This window comes from Lagopus muta, chromosome 1 (assembly GCF_023343835.1).
Source record: "Lagopus muta isolate bLagMut1 chromosome 1, bLagMut1 primary, whole genome shotgun sequence".
NCBI lineage: Eukaryota > Metazoa > Chordata > Aves > Galliformes > Phasianidae > Lagopus > Lagopus muta.
This window is the reverse complement of record NC_064433.1, coordinates 107,371,881-107,393,645: the sequence shown is the minus strand read 5'-3', so window position 1 is coordinate 107,393,645 and position 21,765 is coordinate 107,371,881. Positions and strand designations below refer to the sequence as shown.

Sequence of the window (21,765 nt, the reverse complement as noted above, 5' to 3'; positions counted from 1 at the left end):
ACCAGAGGAAGTGAGCCACTGTAATTGTCACCACAGCTGGGATGCATCACCTACGGCCCCACTGTGCTCACATCCACTGTTTGGTCTCCATAAACATTCAACAGATGTCAGTGAATATCAGTGGGTGCTATTTTTTAATGTTTTAATAAATGAATAATGACATAGAAGAGCTGTAGGACGCCGCTTTCCTTTCTCTCTTTCTCTCTCTTCTTGTGTTTTATGATTTATATGACAGCAAATAATAGCTATCTCCAAAACAAGTGACTGGACAATACAACATCTGTAAGTGCAGTTAATAATTGAGCTGTTTAATAGACAGAATTTGCAAACACATTACTTAAATACAGTTTCATTATGTTGTGTTATTGATAGTCCACCCCTGACTAATGTACTTTAGATATTATAAACATTGACGAGATCTCTCTGTCAGCATTCCCTTCTCCAAACTGACCAGCCCCCGGTCTCAGCCTTTATATCAGACGTGCTCCAGGTCTCTCATCATCTTTATTCCCCTTCACTGAGTACTATTTAAAAGATCCCTGGCTTTTTTTTGAACTGGACATGATATTCCAGATGTGGCCTCACCAGGGCAGAGTAGAGGGGGAGGATCACCACCCTCAACCTGCTGATTATACTCTTTTTAACACACCCCACTATTCTTTTGACCTTCTTGGCCACAAGGGCACACTGCTGGCTCGTGGCCAACCTGTTGCCCACCAGGACACTCAGGTCCTTCTCCTCAGAGCTATTTCCAGCAGGTCAGCCCCTAATCTGTTACTGATGCGTGTGGTATAGGACTCCCCAGATGCGGGACCCTATACTTGCACTTTTGGAATCTCATCAAGTCGCTCTCCACCCAACTCTCCAGTTTGTCCAGATCTTGTTGAATGGCATCACAGCTTTCTGGTGTTTCAGCCACTCCTCCCAGCTTCTTATCATCAGCAACCTTGCTGAGTGCGAACTCCATTTGTTCACCCAGATTGTTAATGAAATTTTTGAATAAGTCCAGACCCAGTACCAATCCCTGGGGAGTGCCTCTAGTTACACCCCTCCTACTGGATTCTGCACTACTGATCACAACCTTATGAGCTCTGCCTCTCAGTTCTCAGTTCACCTCAATGTCCATTTGTAAATTTCATACTTCCTAAGCTTCATTACAAGGATGCTGTGGGAGACAATATAAAACACCTTGCTGAAGTCAAAGTAGACAACATTCACTGCTCTCTCCCCACTTACCCAGCCATTGATGACATGATAGAAAGCTACCAAGTTGATCAAGTATGATTTCCCCTTGGTGAAGCCATGTTGACTACTCCTAATAACCTTCTTCTCTTTAAATTGATATCTCCTCTTTATATTTCTGAGACTAATCCTATCAAATGTGTTGTTGAAAAGGTTAAGGTAGTTTTCTGAAATAATAACAGCAGTAATTGTTATACAGTTTTGGTTTTTTGCATTTCTCATTTCAAGAAAGTTCCTACACATGAACAGGAACAGTTGGTAGACTCAAATAATTGCCTTGTTTTTTAAGGAAAAATCATCTGACACTGTACAGCTCTATGCTGACTTGTGCAGTCGTTCTCTGAGGATGGAAGGTGAGTTGGTATTTGATTTACAGAAAAAGCCTGAGTGTTTGAACTTTGAATGTTCTCATTTGTTTTGATTCATATGAAAAACTGTACACAAATGCTTTAGATGTGTGATGAATGTGACTTTCTTTTTTCTTTTTTCTATCACATGGATTCAAACATAGCAGATTAACTCAGGTGTATGAAGTATAGTAAGATATAGAGGTGCACAGGAGAAAAAATGCACAGCATTTACGTAAGAAGCTTCTTAGGACTGCAAAGAGCATCAGCACGTATTCTTTCACTCCCACTTTTGCTTTATGTAATCCCAAATGCCTTAACCAGATGCCAAGGCAAACAGATCAGCCACCAATTCCTCTCACTATTCCTTTCCAGGAATTCAATTAGAGAAAAAGACTGCCTAGTGAATATACTTCCCATTAGTTTCCCCTGGACCTTGGAGCTCAAATTCATTTGTAAAGCAGAAATAACCCACGTAGGAGGGTTCTTAAAAGAGTAATTTCTTTTAAAGGTCACACGTGCACTTTTGAAAGAATTGAACACCTGTGCAGAAGAAATTGTCAGAGCTCTTACATGAAATACAGGGTTTATAGACATCAGAATATCAAATCTAAATGCTTTTGTCTTTCAGAATTTTTAAGTGTACATTTTTGTACCTACATTACTTATAGCTAAATATGGCAGTTGTATTTGATGGCTGGAAACTACCCTCAGACTTAATTAACCCCTATCCAGCATCTTTATAAATTGGTCATTTAAAAGAGAGCTGAAAATAACATCATCTCTAATTCACAGTTCAGTTAATGTCTTACACAGACACTCCTGGAAGGTCTGAAGTTAAAGGCCACAGTTAAGGAAATGTATTATCCCTGATTTCTTCCTAACTCAACTTCACTAAATGCAACAATTCCAAGACGAAAGACGACAGCTAGAGCCCAGCACCCAGAAGAAATCCTAGCTGCTTTGGTTTTTTTATTACTGAAGCACAAGGACAATCATTTATCAGCTTCCAATAGAATTTGAAAAGGTTACTCCTCTAAGCAGTACACCTTTTTTTTTTTTTTTTTTTTTTTACAAAAAACTGTAAAAACAACAAAACACACAAAAAAAGCCCAGAGACCGAGGCTAGCATCTTATATGAGCAATGCAACCGTTACCTAAGTAAGAAGCAATACACTTTTTGAAACTTCAGCAGAATGGAAAGTCTCTCATGTTGCAGTGAATGGGAAAATAATACAATTATTTTGCTGAAGAGGGTTTTTAGAAAGAAATCTTGATTAGATCAATTAATTTGATTTTATGTGAATGAGAAACAGATTTCTTTCAAGTATTGGTTACAAAAGCAAAATGTTAAGCTGTAGCATTCTTTCCTTCTTTTCATGCTAGAGGAAAAATAATATGTGAGAATAAACCATTTCCCAAGATTTCTAACTGATATTTGACTCTACATCAAATATCTTTAAATTGCTATGAAATGAAGTCTTAAAATTCCTGGGTTATACAACAACAGCCTCATCTTCTCACTAAAAGTAATACCTTTAGTATCATTCTCTGGTATCTCTTTTTTTCCAAGTTAGGTGAAAACCAAACAGTCCTTGCTGTCTACCTCCATTGCCTGGCCTCTGTTACTGAGGGATTTATTAGATGCATTTCCAAGTCTGCATTAACAGTTACTAAGTTTATTAACTATTTACATCTGGTATCACATGAGCACGTGTAACATAAGCACTGCTGGAGTAAATGTATGTGCTATATAAATAATGAAGGAATAATGGATTGGATCAGCTCCATCTGGAAATGGGATAAACTCTTTGATATCTCAGGCGGGAGCTCTTTCTAAAGGATCAAGCTAATGTGAGTTTCTCACTGGAGAAAGTGGCTGGATACTTTCAAAGCTGTGTTGGAAGGCAGATGACTGCAGCCTCTGAAGCATGCAGCAGGTCCTTAATAGGCAATGGGTGAGCGTGCTTTGCCCTCCAGAAACAGGAATTTCAGTACCAGAAGAAGGTGGGTTTGACTGAGCAGATGCATCCTATTCAACCCAGAAGCACCTATTTTTTTCTGAGACCTGCCATGGGGCTGGATCCAGTTATTACAGAAAGTCACGGCATGGGGTTCTTCTTAGGCACCCCTGTTTTGGCTATTACAGCAGGGCAAAGAGCACTTTCCTTCACAGAAAAAAAAAAAAAGGAGAGGGAGAGTGGGAGAAGGAGAGAAGGAAAGACTAGTTGCATGTATCTATATACATACATACATATATATTTATGTATGTTGCAGTGCAAATGCTAAGTCATGGTCTGAACCGGTGACTGAGCACCTGGTAGGAAGGCAGGGCTGACTCAGGGGAGCTCAGGTGCATGCAATGAGTGACTGGGAGGGATAGAGCCACCCCTTCCCAAACCTCATTTAAGGGTTGGCAGTGGAGGTGTGGATGTCTTGCTGGAGATCCCTGCCTACCTGAGGATCCTGCATGAGGATTACCAGGCTGCACTCTTTTCCTGATAAATGGAGACATTTCATATTCTTCTTGCACTTTGCGATCCCAGCAAGAAGTGTTTTGTAGCTGTACCTCAGCAATGCTATTTGCAGCTGCCAGGGATTACAGGCACTGTTGCTTTGGTTGCACTCCATTCGCATTTTCAGAATTTCTTTGAAATTGTTTGAACTGGAAAACGAAGGTTCTTTCTGTGACTGTATAATTTCTGGAGCTAAGCTTCTTGTCCTGGACAGAATCCATTGAACCATGCTGCAAATAATGTGGTGGAGACCTGCCTGGTCTCTCAAGTTGGGATATCTCAAGGGAAAGAGCAGGTCTGAGATTAATTCCAACAGCAGTGAGGAAAATATCTGGTCTACAGTATTAGTTCTTTCTCCAGCGTGTACTTGCAGGTACATCTTACACAAATGCTAGTAGGTGCAGGTATACAGCAAGAGAAAAATGATTCTCATTTTTGATGCAACTGAGGTATCATGAAAGCAATCAGATGGCACTGCAGTCAGGCTTATAAATGGGTGGCTAATAACTGGGAGCTGATACAAATTAAATCAGATTGATTTTGCTCTAGTTGAGAGCTTAGTAATAACATTGAAATGCAGTGCGAAGAGAGCTGGTGTTCAGCCTCCCTGCTTGACAGAAACTTCATCCATCACAAAATTGTTGCAACTGAATATAGCACACTTATACAGTCTGCAAAAGATCTTCAAAAGCACCCAGGAGATTAAAGTGCATAAGTGCCAGTGACTTCAAATGGTACTTGCTTTTGTAAATGTCAACCCCTGAAACTACAGTAAACTTAAAAACATAAAAAATAATACTGTTTGAATTCCTACCTAGTTTTACATAAGCTTGACAGGCCTTGCTTTCATTTTAATCTGACTTATACTATAAGGAGAAAACAAACAAACAAAAACAACAACAAAGGCCTGTTTTTTCAGCTATTATAACGTTTAGAATAATATTTGTCTTATGGTCAATAATGCAGGTGCCCATAGCTGCTAAGAGCAGACAACAGGTGTAAATCAACAGGTAAGTTTATGTCTGAGAAGAGGCAAATGAAGGGAGTTAATTTACCTGGACTAATCATTGCATGTAGCAAATATTACTGCTGACGGAGCACAGGAAAATGGATTCACAAGAGGGAATAGCATAGCCTAAAGCATGCAAACAAAAGTAAACACTGATTTGCATCAGAGTCCTCAGCCTGTTTTCTAAAAATAATAATGTTGATTCCAGCAACCCAAGCACGCCTTATGGGTAGTGTATCAAGGGAAGAGCTGTTCATCTGAGAACATTTTAGCAAGAAATAGCATTAAAATCTACAGGGAATGAAATTTAGTGGCTAGGGCAAAGGAAAAGCAACACAAATGCATTCCTGTATGAGCCACAATGGTTCTGGCACTCCCCAAAAGTTTTGCAATAGCTGAGAAATCAAACTTCTGTGTAACTGGGTCTCCCTTGACTATGTGATTTTATATTCTCAAGATATAAAGCATTTTCTTTTCAGTGGCATTCTGCAAGCATTAAATCCATCACCTATGTATTGTCAGCTATTTCCAAGGCAGAGAATTAGGACTTGCCAGAATTGGTAAGCGGGCTGCTGCTCTGGGGATTGCAAAGGATGTTGGGTGATATCTTCAAGGTTTTCTGATGAATATCTATTTTGGTGAAGCAATCCATTCCCCACATGCACATTTTGCGATCTGTTTTGTTATCAATCAAGCCTTGCTGGGTGGGAACACCTCACCAAAGCTGCTTCTCAAGGGAGGATGAGGAGCCCTTATGCAGATGGGCCCCATCAGCCATGGACTGTCCAGCTTGCTGTTGTATCCAAGAGCAAGAAGGGATTATTGGTAGGCTCTGTATTGGCTGATCCAACACTTCTATCTCATATCTTCCCTTGCACTGTAACCCTCAGCCCAGCTCCCTGCTCCAGACTGTGTGTGCAGCATGATGGCTCACAGTGCAAATGCAACTCAAGGGCAGACATGGTGTAAGTGCAGGTCACGCAGTGGAGGTCAGGGCTGTTCTCCAGTTTTCCTACTTTCCTGTATGCCAGCTGCACACTTCTGGAATGTTTGAGCTGGAGCTCTGACTGTGCACTGGCACTGAAGAAATGCTGTGCATATGAAAAAGTGACATTCAGTACTTTGTGTGTGTTTCATCAAAGTCTGCCTCTACGCAGGCAAAAATGTTACTCAAGAGAATTCTTCTGACTGGATGCTTTCAGGATTTCCCTTATTCTTTTGCACTTTTCTTTGTTTCTAGCCTTAACCTTGAAGCCTTGGAGCTATAAATACTATTGAATATTGCTTATTTAATTTAGTCTTATTGACAGCAGAGCCTGCAGAGTTTCAATTGCAATGCACAGATTCAGGATAATGGACATTTAATTCATATAAAAGGCTCTAACTCGTGTACATACATAACAATGAAAAACGTGCAGGTACCTCTGTCATGCTAAGAGAACAGTAACCTCTATGGGAAAGTGTTTATTTAACTATAAAAATAGCTTTTACTACTTCTGTATAAAAGTATATAGAATACGGTGATTAATGAATGTTTTCTCCTTGTGTGCATCCACATAAACAGAGGAGCTGATCATCTTTTTGCTATGCAGCAGATGTCTACAAGATGGAGTTTGTGTTTTACCCCAGTATCCCAAGCAATAATGTCTTTCAATAAGCACAGGTCTAATGTCCATTGAGACATGAGTTAATGCTGAGAGGAAAGTGACTTCTGTGTTTACTTACCTCCAAATTGTGCTTTATCCCTTTCCATTTGCCGGATAAAAACAATTGATTGCCTTACCCTATCCATTGCAGAATAAAAACCTCCTATCATCAGGGGAATATTGGCAACAGAAGAATTCTAGTGGGGGAAAAAGAATTACCTTTCCCTCTTAAACAACGATTTTAATTTCTTCAAATACAATGTCTCTCAATTCCCTTTTAAATCCTAGGTGCAAGAGATGTTTCACAGATTCTCCTGGGACTGTACGTACCATATGTCAGAGGAAAGTTTGGAGGGCAAACTGCAGGATGGCTGATCAAACACTGATATTTTTATTTTTAACTCTAAGACAGAACTCATACAGCACAGCTGTGATTCCTATAAGCCTGCCAATTGCCTTGCATAACTTGAAACACATTGCAATGCCTCAGTGTCGATGCTCAGGTATCCCCCAAAGGCAACACTACACCCTTTAGTTTTACATAACTGAATGGGAAATATCAAAGTAATTCATTATATGAGCAAAAGAGTGAGTGGGGAATGAAATACTCCAGCTTTTCAACATCAGGCAGCTTGCTCCCTTCCCTGCCACTTTTCCCCCTCCACCTACCCTTCTTATCTAATTCTCTACCTACACTCTCTACCTCTTCCTTACTGCATTGTCGTTATTTATGTTCCCTTCACCTTTCCCATATTCCTTTCCACTATAAAACCCTCCTCCTCTCAGCCTTGTCACCATGCTTTGCTACTGTCTCCCACCACTGCATCCACTTCTTTCTCTTCTTCAATCACTGTAGCTCAAGAGGGGTTGATTGCTGTTGGAACCATTCAGGGCTTTAAGGAGGTGTATTGATTCCACCACCCAGTGGCCGCTCAAACAAAAGGACTAGTGGTGGTACTTGTTTCTGAGCTGCCTGTTGTTTTGGCAGTAAGGTTTGCCTGATTGGTTTAGGCACCTTTCCAGCCAGGCAAGCAGATGTGTGCTAGTCAGGTTTCAAATTATCCTTCAAGCTAGTCCTACCTCAAGGCTGAACAAGACTGTGAGAAGTTTCATGTAATTGTTTGAAAATCTCAGATAAAACAACAAAAAATTTTGTATTCCTACAAAGCTGACCCTATACCTCCAAATGATATTTAAGTGGACACCAAACACATTTCCCTTGTCTGGTTCTATGGGAGCCAGTGCTCTTCAGGATGTGACCACCAAGGCCCCTGGTGCCAAAAGCAGCTGGCTTAATGCCATCACCACAACTGGGCTTGGCTACACCCAGAGAAGGACTGTAGGTAAGCCTGTGCTGCACAAAGCATGTGTGCATGGTATGAGCCATTTTAATGCCTTTAGGTGAAATGTCACAGTGTTAAGCAACATGCCCCTGCTTCCTGTGCTGTAATTATTATTATCATTGCAATGTTTCGTTATTGCCACTATACTGCAGGTTATTTTTGTGTCACTCAGTATGTATTAAATGTGGATGTGGCTCCCAAGAAGAAAAAGGGTGATATCACTTCGCTGAAAGTTGCAGACGAAGTTCAGAAAGTCACTGTGCTTTGTGTTCTTGATGAGGCAAAGTGTCATCTCCTCATGCTCCCTCCCTCTGTCACATTAGTCCTGAAATCTTCAGTGGGAGTATTTATGGTGGAAGCTACTACCAAATGTGAGTAATAGCATCAGTTTAACTTTGCATTAAAACATAATGCACTGAGAAGGGGCAAGAGTCCTCAGGCTTATTTCAAGGCCTATTTTTAGATAAGATATGCAGACTTTTCTTATCAAATAATTGGACATTGCAAGTAAAGGCAAGCTAACTTTTTAGAATAAAATAGGAATTCATTTAAACCTCTTCTAAGCTTCCAAAAAAAAGGTAGATTTAGAGATTATTGAAGCCTTTGCACCTGATTGTAATAATTTATTAATGGGAAATGGAGAAGCACAAAAAAGTCTGAACCAGTTACAGTTCCTGCCCGATTTGCATAAGGACATCTACATGGATTTCTGTATCGTTCTCATATTGCAGAGGTACAGTGAGGCCATAAACTTAAAGGTGTTTTACAGTCAGTATAGTCTCTTTAAAAAATGGGATATTCATATAAGGGAAGGGAAAGACTAGACATAGAGATCACAGAGAGGCTCCAGATTCCTAGGAAATGATGTGTTGGTTCTAAGCCAACAAAATAATGCTGTCACAGGAAATGCCAAGAGCTGTCTAGATTTGTGGTATGGGGACTGTTGCTTGTAAGATAGTCAAGATAATTATTCTGCTGTGCTTGACATTGGTGAAGTCTAATTTGGATGGCTGCGTTTCAGTTCAGGCACACAGATAAATTGGCAGAGTTCAAAGGAGAATAACAAAAATGGTTTAAAAGTTTAAATATAGGAGGCCTACAAGTGGGCATAGGTGATTTGGAATAACTGAAGTGGCAGGAGGGGAGATTTGGGTTAAATATAAACAAAACTCAAAAGCTTTAAGAAAAGTTCAGCCACAGAACACGCTGTCAAGGAAGGTTTTAGAATCTCCATTGCTACAGATACTGAAAGGCAGGAGACCATCTGTAAGGGAGAGTTCAGGGATAATTAAAAAAAAAAGTGTTATCACAATTTAGGAGTTGGACTAAATAATCCATTCATGACTAGATCTTAACAGATTGGAAGTGGCATGGCTACTCTTTTTACCTTTTCACTGTGAAGATGGTCTTTATTGTATAAAACAACACGACAATTATGTTTGTATGATGGGGATTGTAGATAGGGAAGGATATATGTGTTTGAATATTTATAGTGAATAGGTATCTAATATTAATTTTATCACAGTAAGAACACTTTATCCTGGTTTTCTCCATCATGCTTTGAATGTATGTATAGTGTGCAGCTTAAAGCTGATATAGAAACAAAAAGCATTTAGATTAGTCCATTTGTCGTATCCCTTACTGAGGCAACTAAATAATGGGCCATTCCAGACCTCTCCTGGGACTTGTGATTACCACATTCAAAGAGATTTTAGATCAGGTGATAGAATCACGGAATGGTGTGCATTGCATGATTTTCATCAAGGGTCATCAAGCTCCAACCCCCCTGCCATAGGCAAGGCTGGCAGCCTCCCCATTTAATAGTAGACCAGGCTGCCCAGGGCCCCATCCAACCTGGCCTTGAACACCTCCAGGGACAGGGCATCCACAGCCTCTCTGGGCAGCCTCACCACTCTCACAGTAAAGAATTTTAAAGGTCCTTAAAGGGAGCTTAAGGGGTTCTTCAGGGAAACTTAAGGGAACTTAAAATGGTTCAAATTTTTGAGTGGTAAATTGTCGATAATGGATATAGAGGAATGACTGCATCGTCTTATGGCGCTGAGATGACACTGGAGCCTAAATATCTTTTAGAGTTCACTGTTGACTTTCAGCAGACACCTTAGTGAGCTTCTCCTTGCTGCAAAGCATCTGCTGGCTCATGGGTTTTAAGGAAATATCAAGCAACTTAGTTTAAGTGGTCTTCAGTGGTGATACAGCTGTACTGACTTTATTCCAGAAATTTCCACAGACAATTGCCAGCTCTGAAACAGGATCTGGCAGGTAATAACTGAGGGTAGCAGAGTGTACCTAAGATGCCTCCTCAGATGCAGAGGCCTCAGGTTCTGCATCACCTAGGACAAGATAGCCATGTATCCCCTATTGGCCATTATATGGCGTAGCTGAGTACCATTTCCTCCCTCTTCCACACATACCCCCCTCAAGCTTTGGCTTTCAAGACCAATGAATTGACCAATGAATTGTGACATGCTCCAGCTGGTTTTCTGAGGTAGCCGAGCAGGGACCGTGATTGTGCACGGTGTGTGACCATGACCAAGATTCACTGGAGTGCATACATACCTTTCCATGGCAACTTTGCTTTGAAGAGGGTTTGCTTCTTTACAGTGTTATCCCTGGAATAAAAACAAATGTGAGGGTTCACTGTGAGGGACATGGACATGGAGTCTGTTCAGTGGCCCCCAAACTCCTGATTTTGAGGGTAGTTAGATTCCATTGCCCCATCACACCAGCTCTTCAGTCAGTGCTAAGTGCAGTGACATGGCTGTGACAGAATGTGTGATGCGCTGGGAAGAAGTTGGCAGAGAGCAGGCTGCAGATAAGCATGAAACAACAAAAAATTACTTGAGCTGAATAGAAAACACCTTCAGATGACTCAGAGTGTTTCAGCAGAGATGTCTTTTATTCTCTTTTCCCAAATACGCTCCCCTTTTGCTCCAGTACCTCCCTGTCACCCTTCCTTCTCTTTTTTCATACTGCTGTAAATGCTTTTACTTGCACATTTGCACAGCTGCATATTGGCTACTGTGCTTTAGAACAATTTCCAGAAGGCTGTTGTACAAGCTGAGTTATTGCTTGTTGGCTGAAACAGATTTCTCAGCTGCTGCTAACACCCAACAAGAGGGCTTGGTGGAAATTCCTCATTGTCCTACCCAGTAAGGAACTCATACTCTGCCCAGACCTGCTTGGAGTGATCTTTGCAATCACTAAGGCATAAGATACAGCACCCACAACTCGGCAGGGTCATACCATCTCCAGAGAGATGGCTGCTGCATAGGGACTGCTGCATAGGTTGGACTGGATGATCGTTCAGGTATTTTCCAACCTTGGTGATCCTATGATTCTATGACTCCTCTGCCCCACTGTACAGCTGCAAAGGCTGGCCCAGGCTTGTTTTGATCTGCATTGTACACCACTTGGGTAACAGAGGGCACAAAACCAGCAGGATGGAAGTGTGCTTATTTCCACAGCATCTGTGACCTTCTGGTGGACCAAGGGCTCGTGGCAGGTCTGCAGGGAGCCGGAGTCCACCCCTGCTGTGGCCTCACCGAGGCAAGTGTTAGTGTATTAAGGTTGCATGATGGCACACCACAGTTTCTCTACACTTACCTATGAAGACAGTCCTTGTAAAATCCCCAAACCTTCCTAGAAACCCTTCTAAAATCTGTTGTTAATTTGCCACAGCTTATTTCCCAGCGTGAGGCAAAGGTTACCCATAACAGCTGCTCTTTATGAGTTCCTCTAGAAGATGCAGGTGAATCTCACCCGTTACCCAGCAGTCTGTTATTATTCATTTTGTCAGTTTACTACAAGCTCTGTCCTCCTAAGGTTTTAGTTTGACAATGAATTCCTCAGGTTGATACATCATTTAAAAAAAAAAAAGAAAAAACCCTGTTGTGGGAGCTTCTGCTGCTAGTGTCAATGCAAGACGAATTTCTACTTTCTGCAAGACCTCAGGTTCCCCACATCCCCATAGTCCTCCAGTAGGCTAGTACTCAGAGAAGAGTTCAAAAAAAGTTATAGCTGCAAGATGCAGGCTGGTTTTTGGCTCTCCTTTCTGTATTTAATTTGATAGAATTCATGTCCTTTAGTTTTTTTTAATGTCACCATTCTTGTTCCTTCCGATGGTGTTTCTCTTCTTCTAATAGACTCCTTTGTTGTTCAGCTTTATAGGTTGCTTTCACGGTCCAGGCAATGATGTGAACAAGAGCTATCGAATGCTCAGGTAATTGTTCTGATTATTCAAGCATAGGTTATTTTCTTTTGGGAAATCTGATACGTAATTTGGAGCAGAAACAGATGTGTGTGGGGAGGGCGTGGGTGTACGTGTTGAGAGTCATAACCCTGTTTCCTTAATACATGCTGTTCTGAATGATCTTTCGTGTTACCTACAGGAAGTGGTGGGATTTCAGCACAGATATCCACCTAATTTAATTCTTGCTTTTCATGACTTGGTAACTCCCAACTACGTAGTGCCAGTGAACTAGAAAGCTTGGTTAATGTCTGGAAGTTAAAGACTCAAATTAATACCTGCAATGTGTAAACGTTCTCTTTTTCCTATCTTAGTGAAACTCTTGGTTGGAACAAACTCCTTCCCTCATATCCCTAATACCCAGGTAGATCTTAGAAAAGTATGAGTTAGTGATAAGAAAGGAAATTTAAAATTGCCATCTTGGCTATACACAAAGGATGAAAAGAAAGACTTGAGAGTGAGGAAGCTTTCTTCTTTTGGGAATATGAACTGAATGTGTGATGCAAGGAGTCTCATAAAAAGGACACTGTCTGACAAGGGCAGCCACCATTAAAGCCAATATTGTATGAGCTCACTATTTCCTCATTACGTTTCGCTGTATATTAAGACTGTATTTATAAGATGCACTCTAAACTTTGCATTAAAGAATAGCCCTGCTACTGAAAGAGACATAATTCATTTACTAACAGCCCTCGTTGCTGTGCTCCAATATAGTAATTGCTTTCACTGTGTCCCAACCATATGATTATTCCTGTTGTGTAGGAAATTTAAGTCCAAGGAATGTCAGATCAAATATAAAAGCCTAGTGCTTACCCAGAGTTTTTATTCAATTAAATAGCTATTACAGAGCTCATGCTATTTCACATGACATAATGTGGAACGCAAACGCAGTCCCTTATTACAGACATATGTTCATCTAAACAAAATGACACCAACGCAATCCAAACCCAGTACAATTTTTCAATTATTATACTAAGGTGATTATTAGATGATGAGCAGTCTCTGGGAATGATAAGGGAGGGGATATGTAGCCTCCATAAGTTACACTTCAAGCACAGCAGCAATGTTGTCTGAGGTTTATCTGTGAAATTCCTAAATACAGAGAATCAATGCTTCTCCTGGAGTGGAGCACTCAGCTGTGGCTCAAAGAACTCTGACTTTACTAGTGATGTGCAGTAGTATGTCATGCACACAGCCGGGGCCTGACAAAGGTGCCTAAGGCAGCATCTAGGCAGCATTTAGGGGCTTATCTCTGAATTAAGATCTAAAAACATCCTGTCATTTCCTGACCAGTCTTGCTGTGTTTATTGAACACCTCACACACTCTCTCTGCACATCACTTCTGCACTGCCACAGGATCCATAAGACTTTCTCTACCCAATATCTCTGAGGGCTCCTCCTAATAAGCATGGTACCAGAGTTTCTACTGCCTGCTATCACATTTTAGCTTCTCACTAAACTGGCTGCCCAGTGCTTTAAGTGCCTCAATCCATATAAGTCCCACTGCAGTCTTGCAGCCTGACTTTCACTCAAAGCTTTGAACCTTTTCAGTATCACTGCTCCAAGGTGTGACTGCTCCACATCCCACATATGGGATGTGATTGCCACAGCATAAGATCTTCACTTTCCCTCCATTCCTATCCCTCTGTGGTAGCTTCCAGTTTATGTGAGAAGCCTGACGCTCTGTCGTCTGTCATGTCCTGGCAGGTGGGAGAATAGACAGCAAATGCCACTACACAGAGCTGGAAATTAAACCTAAATCTCTCACACCTGAAGCAGTTTCAGTTCCAGGCTGTTTAGCTAAGAGTAGGCAGACTGCCACCTCTCAGCACACCTATCTCTGTCAGACTGGAGGTGAGGATCATGCTGCTTTCTTGGAGAATTGCTGCAATCACCAATCCTTCTGAAAACACTTCTGTCTCTAATTTCCCCAGGGATGAAGATGCCTGCTGGGACCCTTACACCTGCTGCTGAAACTGAGAAGAGGGTGGGATTTTGGCCATGTCTCTGTGTAGTGAATACCCTGTTTGCTCCATCTAAATAGCTCAGTTTTCTGTCTACAAGAAACCATGAAGACCATTCCTGAACATTTCCTGTGCCTTATATAGGCTGCTAATTTCTGATCAAGTGTGAATCCAGGCAAGATTTTTACTCAGGTTTAGCCTGGAGTTGTTCTGCTGCCCTTTTACAGTAGGGAGAAAATAAATGTCCCAATATAAGAAACATCACTGTGGCTGTTTTCTATTAATAAAAAACTGGACTAATACAGTGATACAGGGTTTCATGCAAAATCGCTTTAAATTACAAATAGTGTAGATGGAGACAGGGAGTCTGTTATGATTTACTCATCAAACACTACAAACAATAGGAAATAAGAGAAATGGCACAGAAATTGTTACTGACTAGATGGAGAGTGAACAGAGCACAGAGGGTCAGCTTCTATTTTTATAAATTAAAAAAAAACAACTTCCAAGGACATCTGAACTTGGATTTTCCTTTTTTTCCTCCATAACAGTCAATGTGGTCCAAGCTGGACTTCATCATTCAAACAGGAAGGACAATGACAATTTCCCCACTTAAGCCACTTTACTGGCAAAATTGCAAGACACAAATAAATGTCTGTGGTTTCCTACAGCTCTTATCCTCCTGTCAGCTTCTGTCTGCAACTTTTTACTTTAAGCTTATTATGAGAAAAGGATTTTATTGTTACATTTGGTTGGCAGCTGGAATTCTCCAAATGAGGCAAACAGGGCTGAGGCACATGCTTTCATCCCTCAGCAAAATCCTTGTAACATACGGTGCTGTGATGTCTCCAAGCTTTAAGTGAAGAGGAAAATAGGCATCTGGGCTGGGTTCATTTGTAACGCTGCGCTTGCTAGATTTATATGAAACGACAGATGAAGGCAGACACTTTAATTACTTCACCCTAACTTTTTATTACAACATCAAGTAAAATGGTGAGTTACAGAGGATAATGGGTGTGAAACACCTGGGATGAAGTCACACAGGAGCTTATGGTTTATTATCTGCCAATGGGGCTTTAAATATTGATCATTTCTGTACATGCATCTTTGTGATATTTCTCATATTCTTGATAAAGCATTTCAGGGTTACTTTGCTTTCAGCTATAAGGTAGCTGCTAGGACTGGGACCCCGCTTTTTTCTTCTGGAATTTCCTGAACTGGGACTGTATTGCCACCGCCGCCCGCTCTGTCTCTGGTGCATCCATGTCTATGTCAAATTCCTCTTGAACTTTCTTTTGTCCATCTGCCAAAGAAAGCAAAACAAAATATCAATACATTTTTCACATAGACACAATCAGTGGACAGCACACATGGAATATCATGTCCCTCTCTCCTGCACAAACGCAGCCACAATGATGGGGAGCATATTAAAAAAAAATCTCTGTGACCAGTTTTGGCTAATACAGCTGATCAAACCCAACCCTCCCCCAAAACAGCAGCAGCTGTGATAACCTGTTTATAGCTAAGTCACTGACAAGTGACGTCCAAGAGGTGCTCAGAATTCATTACCCAATAACCTGACACATGACGAAGTCCTCTTCTGTCTGAGAAATAAACAGTGAGGGGCTGGGGGATGCTCCTGTGCTTCCATGAGGCAGAAGTTACATCCCCATGTTTACTTCAGGACAATGGCACCTTAAAATATTTTAAAATAGGAACAGGATCTTTATTCCTATCCCATCACCGGTGTTAACAGGAAGAGATATTACTTCCTAAGTCTAATTTCCATCCTTTTCACTTGTTTCCTGCCTCATCCCTTCCAGCACATACTGCTCTTCCCCACTGAATCATTTATGTTCAATCTCTTTGCCACTGTCACTCTTCACAGGCTCAGTTATTGCCTTTCAGCCCCAATCCTTGGCTCCTTGCCTTCCTTTATGCCCATTCTTCAGCTTCAGTTCAATTACATTAGGTCTCCACACAGACACAGTCCAGCTGACTTCGCTGAATTTTGTTTCATCCACTCACAGCTTAAAAGTGCAGCCGTAGGAAAACTTCTGCCCTCTTTGCAATGATAGCTCTAATCTGCCTGGACTAACAAAGTGAGAACACATACCCACTCCACCAGCCTCAACATACCACTGAGATTCTCTGCTCTATAAAGTTAGTTATTTGCTGAACCCACATTGTTGTGTCTCAGTCCCACTGTGCCCTTGTGAAATCAGCAATAACAAAATGAAAACTGATTTACTCCTCCTTACATCAAAATGTATCCTCCATTAGTAGGATCCTGTTAATGTTATTCTGAAGAGGATATCACTTACAGAGAAATATTCTTGATATGTTTTAGCAAAAATTTTACACTAGTAATGAAATAAATAGTTAATCAGCTCTGAAACCAATGAAACTAAATGCTGTTGCTGTCAAAGAGAGCAGAGCTCAGTGCTGCCCCTCCACTCCCTGTGAGGAGCTGCAGCCGCCATGAGGCCTCCCCTTCAATTTAGTGACATTTGCAAAATTATTTAATATACCTTTCAGACCAGTACCTAAGTTATTAATGAAGACATTGAAGAGAACTTGTCCTAAGATGGGTCCCTACAGAATACCCATGGTGACTGGCTGCCAGCTCATTTACTATAACCCTCTGCGCCCAAACCATCAGTGAATTGCTCACCTATTACATTATAGTTTTGTCTGGCTGTATGCTGGGACATGTTGTCCAGAAGGATACTCTAAGAAACAGTATCAAAATCTTGGCTGAAATCCAAAAAGATAACATCAACTGGCTTCTGTTGGACAACTAGATGGGTAACCTTGCAGCAAAAGGAAATTAAGTTTGTTGAACAGTACTTTCCCCTGGTGAACCCATGTTAGCTGTTACCTGTGACCGCACTGTCTTTCAAGTGCTTTTCCGTAATTCCCAGAATAATCTCCAAAATATAACCAGGCACTGAAATGAGACTAATGGGCCTGTAATTACCAGAATCTTCTTTCCAGCCCTTCTTGAAAACTCAACGTTTGCCAGCTACCAGTTAACTGGGAGCTCTCCAGATTCCCAAGACCACTGGAAAATAATTTAGAGAGGTCTCACAGTGACATTTGTCAGCTTTTTTTGCTCCCTGGGATGAATCCCATTGAGCAACATAAACTACTGTGCATTCATCTGGAGCAACAAATCCTGCACAGGTTCAGGGTTGACTGGGAGTTTTGTGTCATTACTGCAGTGATGGTCCTCCAACTCTGTGACCCCCAGAGACCATCATCAGCATTGAAGACAGGCAAAGAAGGCATCAAATATCTCTGCTTTATCTATGTCCTTTTTTGTGAGACAACCATCCTCATCAAGTAACAACCCAGTGTTACCTTTGATCCTCCATCTGCTGCAAACATACTTTAAAAAGCCCTTTTTAGTGTCCCCCACAGTGGCCAGCTTCAACTCTAATTGAGCTTTGGCCATACAATTTTTTTTCTCTTCAATGGTGAACAGCATTTCTGTAGTTCTGCCAGGTTGCTTGACTTCACTTCTAATGGATGAATTGACACCCTTGGTAACACTTGATGAAATCTGGCTTGTATAATTTATGCCCTGCAACAATCTTAACAGGATGTTAGTTTGCAGTAGTGACTCAGCAATCTTAGTAATACTTATAGTCTCAGAAAAAAAAAAGGCTTTATTCACTAGAATTTTTAATTAATCTTGCCTTGTATGAATTATTATTACTGCATTAAAATCAACTGTGCTACAACAATTCAGCATACCTGAAGATCCATTTTACTTCTATTTTTGGATCCATTCTTGTTGAAATGAAAACCAAAATTCCTAATGAATTCTTTCTGCACCTCTATTTTTCAATCAATAGGAGTGTATGGACCATCTGTTTTCAGCCATGATTTTGACTTGAAAATCAGAAGCGTTCAAAATAAAAGATATTTTAAAGCGTAACTAAGACTTCCATTGCTTGCTTACAAATAGTACAGAAATACACAAATGATTAATGTATATTATAATGAAGCATGTGTATTATCTACATATAATGCATATGACATACCTGTGTTTTCTTTCTTCCTATATCCATCCTCATCTTTCTATTTTTCATGTATGTGTATACCCACATTTGAATTCATAGAGAGTATACATGAATATATCTAGAAATACACAGACATTTGTTTAAAGAATTGTAAGTCTTGTGTTAAACTGAAAAGAGCTAAATGGGGTATTCCATAAAAGCTGGGAATTAGATTGTCTTGCAGTTCTCCCCCAAACAGTTTCTACTGATGTCTGTCAAAACACAGACACTTTAACAGATGGATTGTTGATCTGGAGGAGAATGTAATGGTGTACCTCCTTCAGGTTTGTCTACGTAGAGGAAAAATATTTTTTTAGATTTTTGTATGTTGCTTTACTAAAAGTAGCCTAATGATTGGAAAAATATCACACCCCACTATGACCACTGCTTTTGTTTCACTGGTTAGCTAACGTTAAAAATATGAGTTAAAAACAGACTCACTTAATCACAATGAAAATCCAACCTATACGCAGGTCTTGCACAAATTAGACATGACCTTACAGCACCAGTAAGAATGACAAAGCTTTTTTGTACCCTTTCTACAATGTATGTACCTAAGCCATGCTAGCTTTATCCATTAATTCTGCTCACATATTTCAAACATGCAGGTTAATAAGCTTGAATGCTCAGATTAAATTGCTCAATGTAAATTGAATGCAAGTCCATGCAAATGTCCTTCTTTTGTTCACTGACTCCCATGCCTAGCTTTTCTCTCATAAGTAATAACTAGCTTGGAAGTGATCTGCAAACACAATTTTCCCTGTCAGCAGGCCTGCAAGCTCTTGCATAGTTTACAACCAGACTTTGAGTCTAGTTCTGAATTCCCGTCCCTCTTTGTCAGACACACAATTTTGCTGGTATCTACACTTTTTAGACTAATTTGGTTGCATGGTTTTCCACACAGACATCAAAGATCTCTGGTCTTCTTTCACTGGCCAACAAGAGGAGTCTGTGTCAGTAGACTTCAAAATTCAAAAAGGGCTCATGATTTTGAGGGGTTTGGAAATCGAAATCGGTAGAGTCACCAAGAGTGCCAGCTTGTATCAACAGCTAGGATCACCACCAACAGGGGAGGTGGAAAAAACCAACCATAGCTATGTATCATCTCAGGGAAATCTGAGCTGTGACAGAATGAACTCCATGGAGCACAACACTGACTTCTTGTTGAGTCCCATCATCATCATGCCCATGACCAGTTTGGCACTACAGACTAATTTCATGGTCCTAAAGACTGAGACAACTTGCACAGTCCAAACTTTACTTCCGTATATCAATAGTCATCCCAGCAGGAGAGCCTGAAACTGCATCTAATTAGCTCTTTTCCAAATCCAAAATCCTGAAAGCTCATTTCACATTGCTGCAATTGAAAAAGTTTTACTTATTCAATTTCCAGATGAAACGTTAGAAAGTCATCTATGTAATCTGCTGCAGTGCCTCATGAGCCATTGCAAACACTGGATGGATAATGAAACTGTCTGTAACAAGGAAAACAATAAAATTTTACACGTTCAAATCTACCCAGCAGACAACTCTAGAGAAATGCAGTGCAAGTGTAATTATTCACAAATATGCCTTCAGCAATTTCTTTCATTTACTTTTTTCGTATGAAGAAAAATTGAATTACAACAACGCTGGAAAATGAGATCACTGTTCATTCACTATAGGCCAAAAACCTAAAAAGAAATTTTCTGTGGCCTTGAACAAAGAGGTAATAGACCAATGTTTCCTAGATGTGTTCACTGACAGACAAAAGCTGATTAGCTGGATTTGGAGGAAAAGACGACTCACTCTTCATCATCAGAATTTCTCCATTCACCAGACGAAGTAGAGTCACTTCTACTTCTTTTGCTTGTCACTGACTGGAAAAATACACAGCATGAAAAATTGTATGGGCTGGAGACTCTAAGTGTCATTTCATGTCTTTAAGTGCTATCCTCCATCTCTGCTCACCCAGCCCACATTCAATAGGAATTATGGGACTATACTAAAGATGGAATGCACTCGGGAAAATACTGCATTTTTTCAGGGGGTAAACTGCAGCATTTAGAAAAAGGCTAAATGAAATGTGGGACAGAATCACAGTGCCCCACAACATGCTGGAAGCTGTATTTTGCCTTAGGCAGGATCATTACCTCCTACTGTTCAAAAGATTGTTCAAGCTGTGACAGTGTTTATGCCACCCTGATCTCAAGCTATTACACCAGTCTGTCCAATGAGGCAGAACAGTCTCTAATTAAGGAGGACAAAAATGGGCAGAAATCTCACAGATGTTGACATTCATGTGGAGCATTACCTTTATGTTATAAGAAGTTATTTTTTTTCTGACTAGGCTGCACAAAGCAAACAGACAGAGAAAACACATGGGTGCTTAGGTGTACAGACAGCCACATTTTAGTCCATATAACTGCCAATTTAAAAGCCAAGAGATGACAACCATTCTTTCTTCTCTGTATTCAATTGAGGGGTGAGGAAGTGAAAGACAAGGTCTTGCCTTTTTGAGGAAGGACAAAAAGGAGGAAGAGCTAGGGGACTCACCCTTGTCTTTTCTTCCTCTGCAAGATGAGGAAAAATAACACCCAAACTGATCTGATGACTGATAAAAGGAAACAATCTATTTCTCAACACTAAAATATCTCCATCCAGTTACCGAGGCCACGTAACCCTGCAGTTGGCTCTGAGCCCTTGTTTTGGTCACCCAGCTGCTCCCAAGAAGGCTCTCACTTCACAAGGCATGTGAACAGATGGGAATGCTGAAGGAGTGGATGTTGCCCAAGCTCAAGGAGAAGAAAGGAAGGTAGCTGACATTGCCTCATTTTACTTATTTATTTTCTAACCCGTTCTTTTGCTGAATAAAAAGTCAAATAATCAACAGCGCACTACTAACTGACTCACAGAGATAATCCAACCCAAAGGTTCAGATACTGTACCTATTATGGACAGAAATTAGCTTAAGAATAACACAATACTTTTCCTTCCTACTTTCTAAAAATGCTGCAGGGTGATCCACGCGTTTTGTGACAAGGAATGCATCATTACATTTGTTCCTCTTTCTGCATTTCATAGCAAACTCAGACATTCAAGGACCACTTTCCAAAGTCAAAAGCTGCCTGCTCTGTCTGTATCAGCAAAGAGGCACTCAACGGTGGGTGCAGTTATGGGCTTATACAAAGGTGTTAATTTTCCATGGCCAGTTATATGAAGATGGGAGGTGCTGGAGAAGTGCAGTGTCCACACAGCAATAATTTCTGAAACTGAAGAACAACCCTTGGAGCACAGTAAGCTCCTGTGACTTCAGAAGCACGGTGTGAAGTAAAATAAAGGTTATCATCAGTGATCAGATTAAATGTAGCAGCTATTTTTATCT

At 40.7% G+C, this 21,765-nt stretch overlaps 1 protein-coding gene and 1 long non-coding RNA gene across 2 annotated transcripts in view; one reads left to right on the top strand and one right to left on the bottom strand.

Moving 5' to 3' along the window:
• Positions 1-5,070: 5,070 nt before the first annotated feature.
• Positions 5,071-14,418, top strand: LOC125687425 (uncharacterized). Its single transcript, XR_007374061.1, has 3 exons — positions 5,071-5,115; positions 12,284-12,343; positions 14,305-14,418. It is a non-coding gene; the product is annotated as an uncharacterized LOC125687425 (long non-coding RNA).
• Positions 13,183-21,765, bottom strand: part of PCP4 (Purkinje cell protein 4) — a 54,012-nt gene continuing 45,429 nt past the window's right edge. Inside the window, exon 3 of the mRNA XM_048932543.1 lies at positions 13,183-15,637. Coding sequence (XP_048788500.1) covers positions 15,510-15,637 — 128 coding nt within the window. The 3' untranslated portion in view covers positions 13,183-15,509. The remainder of the gene's footprint in view (positions 15,638-21,765) is intronic.